This window comes from Glycine max, chromosome 20 (genome assembly GCF_000004515.6).
Source record: "Glycine max cultivar Williams 82 chromosome 20, Glycine_max_v4.0, whole genome shotgun sequence".
In the NCBI taxonomy this organism is placed as follows: Eukaryota; Viridiplantae; Streptophyta; class Magnoliopsida; order Fabales; family Fabaceae; genus Glycine; species Glycine max.
The window spans coordinates 45,114,913-45,122,188 of record NC_038256.2 but is presented as its reverse complement, the minus strand read 5'-3'; the positions used below and the strand labels follow the sequence as shown (position 1 = coordinate 45,122,188).

The 7,276-nt window shown below is 32.0% G+C and overlaps 1 protein-coding gene across 3 annotated transcripts; it reads right to left on the bottom strand.

Moving 5' to 3' along the window:
- On the bottom strand, positions 1 to 4,392 carry LOC100796554 (uncharacterized). Of its 3 annotated transcripts, XM_006606349.4 has the most exons (8): positions 4,035 to 4,387; positions 3,902 to 3,932; positions 3,625 to 3,740; positions 1,813 to 2,018; positions 1,488 to 1,728; positions 1,302 to 1,387; positions 671 to 756; positions 14 to 583 (listed from the first exon to the last, which is right to left on the bottom strand). In XM_006606349.4, exons 3-8 carry the CDS (start codon positions 3,694 to 3,696, stop codon positions 300 to 302), a joined length of 975 nt encoding a protein of 324 aa, XP_006606412.1. In that variant the 5' UTR covers positions 3,697 to 3,740; positions 3,902 to 3,932; positions 4,035 to 4,387; the 3' UTR covers positions 14 to 299. The 3 variants fall into 3 exon arrangements, with proteins under 3 accessions (XP_006606413.1, XP_006606412.1, XP_025983089.1); XM_006606350.4 differs by lacking the exon at positions 3,902 to 3,932 and having other exon boundaries at positions 1 to 583; positions 4,035 to 4,392; XM_026127304.2 differs by lacking the exon at positions 4,035 to 4,387 and having other exon boundaries at positions 3,902 to 4,032.
- Between the last annotated feature and the right edge of the window lie 2,884 nt (positions 4,393 to 7,276).

The window sequence follows — 7,276 nt, the reverse complement described above, 5'->3', positions numbered from 1 at the left end:
AAAGAAAAAAACTATACAACAGAAGACATACCAAAATAGTTTACCTACTACAAAGTTTCAGTCATCTTTGAAAGCAACCTAACCAAAAAGAAAAAAGATTGGGTAAAGAAGCTAAGATAAATATCACTTTACATGAACCCATTAAACTAAACTTTACATTTTATTTATTAATGTTCTCAGAGTTGGACCTAGGGTGAAGGTCAGAGTACCAAACTAAGCAAATTCTGATACCGAAATGAGAGTAGCAAACTGAGCAAAGGGGCATTGAGCTGGTGGTGATGAACACAACACAAACCAATCTACAAGGTAGGTTGGCGTGTGAAGAAGTTGAAGTCAGGGTGGTCAGCGTTGATATGCTTCAACCACCAGTCTGCAGCGTTGTATAGATCGGTCACCACTTGGTTATTGTTATAGGGATTTAACCATATGTTTTTCCTCATTTTGTACGTGGCTAACCCAAAAGGAGAGAGAGACATGCAACCCCTCTCTTTTTTCTTGCATTTCTCTCCCACAATACTTCGCCAATCAATTAAACAACTTTTGTTATTCCCTGTGTGAATTTCGTCATATTTGCTTGCACAGTCTGCAAAACAAACAAAATAATAGTTGTTAGCTTGCTTCAAATTTATTTGATATGATTTTTGTTTGACAAATCACTACTTTAAGATACCTTGGAAAGATGAAAGTGAATGGAAAGTGAGGAAGCTTGTTTGGTCCCTTTTATTTTTGTGGCATGGTACGGAATAAATGGGATACCTATTCATAACGAGTCAATGTGAGATCTTTGTATCACAGAAACTAGAGATCTAAGTGGAAGTATATGTAAAACTTCACAATATAAGGAAAAACAAATTGATTAAAAGCTTTTTAATATATACACGTGATTATGAAAAACACACAGAACCAAAAGTTGGGCAAGAAATAATATATACTATCATTTATATATCACTAGGAAATAATACAATAAATTCAACCTTGTCTCCGCAAATCAATTAATTTCAACTCGAAGTAAACTAAAAATAAAATAGCATCTGTGACAACTCAGAGACAGTGACCTTTTTATCAACTACAAGTTATATTTGAATAACCACAAAATTGCAACAAAAATAATCCAGCAAATATAAAGCTAACTGAAAAATTTAAGGCTTTTCTTCACAGTTTTATTTTAATTATCTACGAATTACTAAAGTTAAAGAGCAAGGCCAATTAATTATCACCAGGTGCACTTACTTCCAAGTTCTAGCTAGTGTTCATCTTCAAGAACAACAAATTTTCAGTACAACAAAACTAATTCTACTCACCATGAAACAGCCATCCAACTTGTGGGGGAAATATCCACACTCTTCAACCTCATCAATCCTGGATGGCTTTTAGCTAACTCGGTTATCTGAAACAAGAAACATCAATATTATTCAACAGACATGCATGCAGCGTGTGTGTGAGAGTGAACATAAAAACATTTGCTGATAAGAAGTTAGAGGCTATACCTTCTCAGAAAATGGAACCCGCTGGTAAGGTGGAGAGTTCTCAGAGTACTGTAAGTAAAGGGCGCCAAGCATATCCTTTGTTGTGCATGAACCCACTTGGTCAGAGCCTGAATCCAAAGAAGCATCATCCCATGCTTTGCTAGAATTGTTACTGGGTGATCTAGAAAGGTTATCACTTGCACTGTCCTCGCTCAAGGAATCACATTCAACTTCAACTCCTTCACCGTACTCTTTCCGAATCCTAGAAAAGAATAAGATGGTTCATACTCATACCATTTTGTTGACACATTTAGTACATAAACACTGTTTTTTTCTGCATATATACCTAGATTTACTGATATAGATTTGGGTAGCAGACAGATATGGAGCATAGTATTGCACCAGAGTGTCACCATTTTCCAATATCATAGGAATGCCAGCACCAAAGGCACTCCATTCATAGTAGCAGTCCCAAAGATCTTTCAGAGTGAAATATTCGATTGTGTCTTTGCCAGGAGGTAGCCATTGTGCATTTAGATCACTACAGCAGCTCTGAAAAATACGAGATAAAGGCAAGAAAACAAATCAACCAATCAATTGGCCCTTCTATCTTTTACTAGAATGAACGGTGGACTATTTTTTGGTAGATTGGAACTAGGGGAGGAAAGGTTCAAATTTCATTTCCGTTTAATTTATATGTGGCTAGATAAGAAATACTACTTCATTACAAGAGGGTAACTATATTTGTGTCAGATATATTGCAAAGAAACTTAATTACGAGCTACAAGAAAATATGCAACAGTACTGTGGTTTCACAAAATGCAAGAAGCACGGTTTATATCTTTGTTTTAACACTCAATTAAGTAGCAAAAGCTAGTAGGCCAAGAGATTTATCAAATATAATTGGAAGAGCTACTGTTGCTTTCTAAATGCAGGAACTGTCGGTTCTAGTTTTTCCCATACCATTTTCTAGGGGATGACCCACTTGAAGTCACATGCTCGAAAAGGAGAAAAGAGTACAAAAATATCCTTCCGGGAGTGAAGTGGAGTGAGAATCATCCTCTCTTGGGTTTTTTTATTATGAAAATAATAAAATTATCCTTAAATATTATATATATATATATATATATATATATGTTATATATATATGTGTGTAATTTAGTAGTAATTTAATAATATATTTATAAAAAATAAAAAGAATAAAAACAAAGAGAGGATCAAATTCAAGGTTTTGCACATTGTGCACAGACAGTACATACATCATCCCTAGTCACCATCACACATGGCCTAAGGTGAAGGCACGAGAATCTCGTGGGCATCTATCTAACTCCTAACTCACGGACCAATAGAGCAACAAATAGCATATCTGTGAGCCGATGTTTTCTCTCCAAAATAACATCACACACACAGAACAGAATCAATTTTTATTTGACCAAGTAATAAACATTTGGTCTTTTTCTTTTTATCCTCTAAGCAACCGTCCGCGAAAATGTATATACTTTTAATATGGTAAGATATATTCAAAATGTATGTAACATTTATTTAATTATGAAAATAAAAGGGAGCAAAATTAAAAGAGATAATATATCAAAGCAATGGCATCAAGGGAATATTCCTAAAGACAAAAGTCAAAATGGAGCCATTTGACCAACACTTCATTATTTCTATTTGTATTTTTAGGTAAAAGTCTGACTTTGATGACTATCCTTGACAGAGAAAGAAATCAAATTCACTGTTCGGATAACTTTTTTCTTTTTATAGAGTCGATTATAATTTTGATTCTGCACCGTTCGAATAACTACTGCGTTCACAAAAGAATATAACTTTTGCATAATAAAAATAACAAAAGAATATAATTAACTAGTTAATTTGAATTAAAACATTTGTTCTGATACTTCTGCGGCATAATCGGAAGAGATCACTGTAACATGCAGAGATTTTCAAAGAAACTCAAAAATATAAAAGAATCCTTTTCAAAAAGTAACCTCATTATCATTATCCACGATTCAATTTTGACCCGACGGAGAGAGAAAACAAAGTCAGTAGTTTGCGCCCCGAATCGGTGACACGAGTTAGACGAGAGAAGAATAGAGAGAAAAAGAACGTTGAATTCTAAAATAAAAAAGAGACGATAAAAGAAAAAAATAAATAAAAATACCTGAAGAGTGAGTGACGGAACATCTGGAGTGACGCGTAGGAGAAAGCGTTCAAGATTGGAGAGGGAAGACATAATTTTTTGCCGAGAAAGTGACAGAAAATTCTCAGAAACTTACCCTTGGAACAGCAAAAACAGATCAGTTAATTCTAAATCGATGAATACAAAATTTCCTTCTCAGTACTACTGGTTTCTCAAAAAAGGCAAACATAAGAGTCACTGATGTAAATTATAGTTTTGAAAAATAAAAAACAGAGAAGAAATCATCATAAGTTCTCACCTTCAAGAGAGTGTGCATGCATTACAATTTTCTGGTAATGTGAAAGAGAGAGAGAATATAAAAAGAAGAGAACCATAATAAAGTGGCATTGACGTCGACAATAAATGCAATAGAGATAAAGAGACAAACTCACCCAATTAAGAACAAAACATATCATGAATAATTCTCTCTCTCATTTTGGTTCGTCTTTAAGATGCTTCGACTGTCAAAGGTAGGATCTTTTATAGCTGAAGGAATGTGCAGAAGGATGGCTTTCGAGACAGTTCTATTATGAATTGCGGCTTAAGAGAAATGGGATTATGGGAGTAGAGAAAGAGAGAGAAAAAAAAGTTTCAAACTTTGAAAGACTAATGACAGAAGAAAGCAAAAAATGAGAGAGTGAGAGAAGAGAAGTGGTTGGTGGTAAGAGTTTGAGAGATCGCTTCGCCGCGTGTGACGAAGATAGTGTCAGTGCTTACTGTTCACATCTATAAGCAATTAAGCCCTGCGTTATGTTTGTTTCTGCAGTTTATTTATTTATTTGTTGAATAGTACACAGTATGGGATTTAATTTTGTCGTTCTAGTCTAGATCAAGTGCATATCACCTGCCTAGTTACACACCATATCCATGACCACAGGTATTAAATGATAATAGTATAAATCAATATATTTATTGATACATCCATTATCCCACACTCCATCTCTATTTTGGAAACATGTGGTTGACAAATTTACTGCTATAAAGAAAATCGACTAAATTTAGATATTAGTAATAAAGTTATTTGTAATTATGATATTTTAAAAAAAAAATCCTTAAAATTAATGAAAGTTTATTTATCTTCTTTAATCTACATAGGAAAGAGAATAAGACAGTTCAATTATGAATTAAAATAACAAGAGTATTTTAGTCAAAAATAATTAATGCACAATACCATAGAAATAAAATTTTATAAAAAGGGGCAAAAAATTATAAAACTATATTTTATAATAAGGATTTTTTTTATTTCGTGTTTTATTGAAAGTTACAAGTATAATTAGTATTTTAATTTGTACATGTATATAATAAATGTTTATTTTATATGATTAAAAATAATAACAATAAATATTTTTAAATATATGAATTATATTGAAACTAAATTAATAATGAATAAATAGCTTTGAATACATAAATTATATTTCCGATTTATAGTTAACAGTTCAAAATTGAGATATAAAATTAATTATCTTTTTCAAAATATGTATGGATGTTGTGTTAAAAATGCTACTTATACTAATTAATTAATTCATTTTACTATTTTGTCTTAATCATGAAAAGTAACTTTATCCATTTAAATACTAAAAAAATATACTTTATATATTTTTTTCATTATTGGAGGCCCTAGTGAAGACATGGTTGTTCGATGGACAGGACGTCACCAATAACATGTATAGATTGACATGTAACGTGGTTGGCGTTGTGGGGAAAGTTAGTTACAAGAGAAAAATAGTTAAATTGGTGCAGTCGAATGAGACACGGTAGTGCCAACAAACTAGTCGTGGATCGAATTATGGTTGGATGTCAACGACAAGACAATGCATTAATAGTGTTGGATAGTCGCATCGATGATCTGACGTCAATGGCAGGGAAATGCATTAATGGTGTTGGATGGTCGTTGATTGCAAGTGTCGTTATAAGAGATGTTGTTACAAGGACAAATTGGTTAAATTGGTGCAATTGAAGGGGATATTGTAGCGTCAATGAAACAGTCACAGATCAAATAATGGCTTAGCGTCGAGGATAATGCAATGCATTAATGGTGTCAAATGGTCGTAATGATGGTTCAGTGACAAGGCAATACATTAATGGTGTCAAATGGTCATTGGTTGCAAGTGTGGTTGTAGGGGATGGAGGTTACAAGGGCAAGTCGATTAAATTGTTGCAGTCGAAGGAGACATTGCAGTGTCAACGAACTAGTTGCAAATTGAATGATGACCTGATATCAACGATAATCCAATGCATGAACAATGTTGAATGGTCGTAGTGATTACCTAACATCAAAGACATGACAATGCATTAATGGTGTTAGATGATTGTTGATTGCAAGTGTGGTCACAGGCGATAGGTATAAAGAGTAGGACTTTGGACTATAAAAAGAAGGAGATAATGCAGAATGATGAAAGAGGTTTTTTAATATATATATATATATATATATGTATGTAGAAACCTCATGTTCATGATTATTATGTATGCATAATTTAAAAAAACTCAATTTAATTTTATTTATAGATGTTTTCTAAAAAAACTATTAATTTTTTATTTAGAAATAGAGATAAAAGATAATACATTAAGGATAAAGATGGTTAAGAAAATCAAATGGAGAGTAACTTAAATGTGAGAACAATTAAAATTTCCAATTTTAAATCTTTACAATCTTATTTAGATTTAAAGATATTATCTCATGTTTAGGATATTGTTTAGATTTAAAAATATATCTTTATTTCAATAGTTTGTGTTGCTATTTTAAAATCAAGTTCAACATGTATAAATAAAGGTTCTTAAGATGAAACTAAAGTGTCAAAATTGGTCCAACCTGATACACCAACCTGATGGTCTAATGGGTTAAACTAGGTCAAGCATTTGAATCATTGACCCAAACAAAACATATTTAGAAAGATATAAAAGTGATGAAGAGGTATAATTGCTCTTCAACCTAATAAAGAATTTGTGAATAAGTGAGAGGTCCTCTTCTAAAGATTGCATGAGAAATATACAAAATTTAAGCTTTAGGAAAATTGGATGGAGCTTATGACCTGAAATTTTAGACAAATCAATTTATTTACAACTTACTTAGTAGGTTAATTAAACCAACTAAATTAAGGTAGAAATATATACTAAAGGTAAATGATACCTTGAGGACACATATTCTACGCCATCCCACATTTGATTGGAGGGTCTTACTTAAAGGTAGTTTATACATTAAAATTCTTAACGAAGTATTATAATTTATTCATGATCTTGTAGATTAATGACATGTACGTACCTATATCACCTAATGCACATGATTCTTAATTTGTATGCATGGAGTGTAACTCTTGATCATGTTACTTCATTATTTCAATGACAGTATTTTATACATTTCATTGCATAATGTGTAGGTTGACCTTAAGTCATTTGACTATTTTTATTGTGATTAAATTGCTTATACCTACTATAATTTCATGCTTATAATTGATTGACGTTCTTATATAAATATTTTAATTATGTATTGTCTTTCTAACATTAAGATTCTTAGTTGCATTTCTATGTTGTTCTTTTTCTTGTTTCCCTTTCTTTCAACATGAATTCTTGTTAAAGTAGTTAACAACTATCTGTGCCCCACAACAACAACAAAACATCACTTTCCTTGTTAATAATC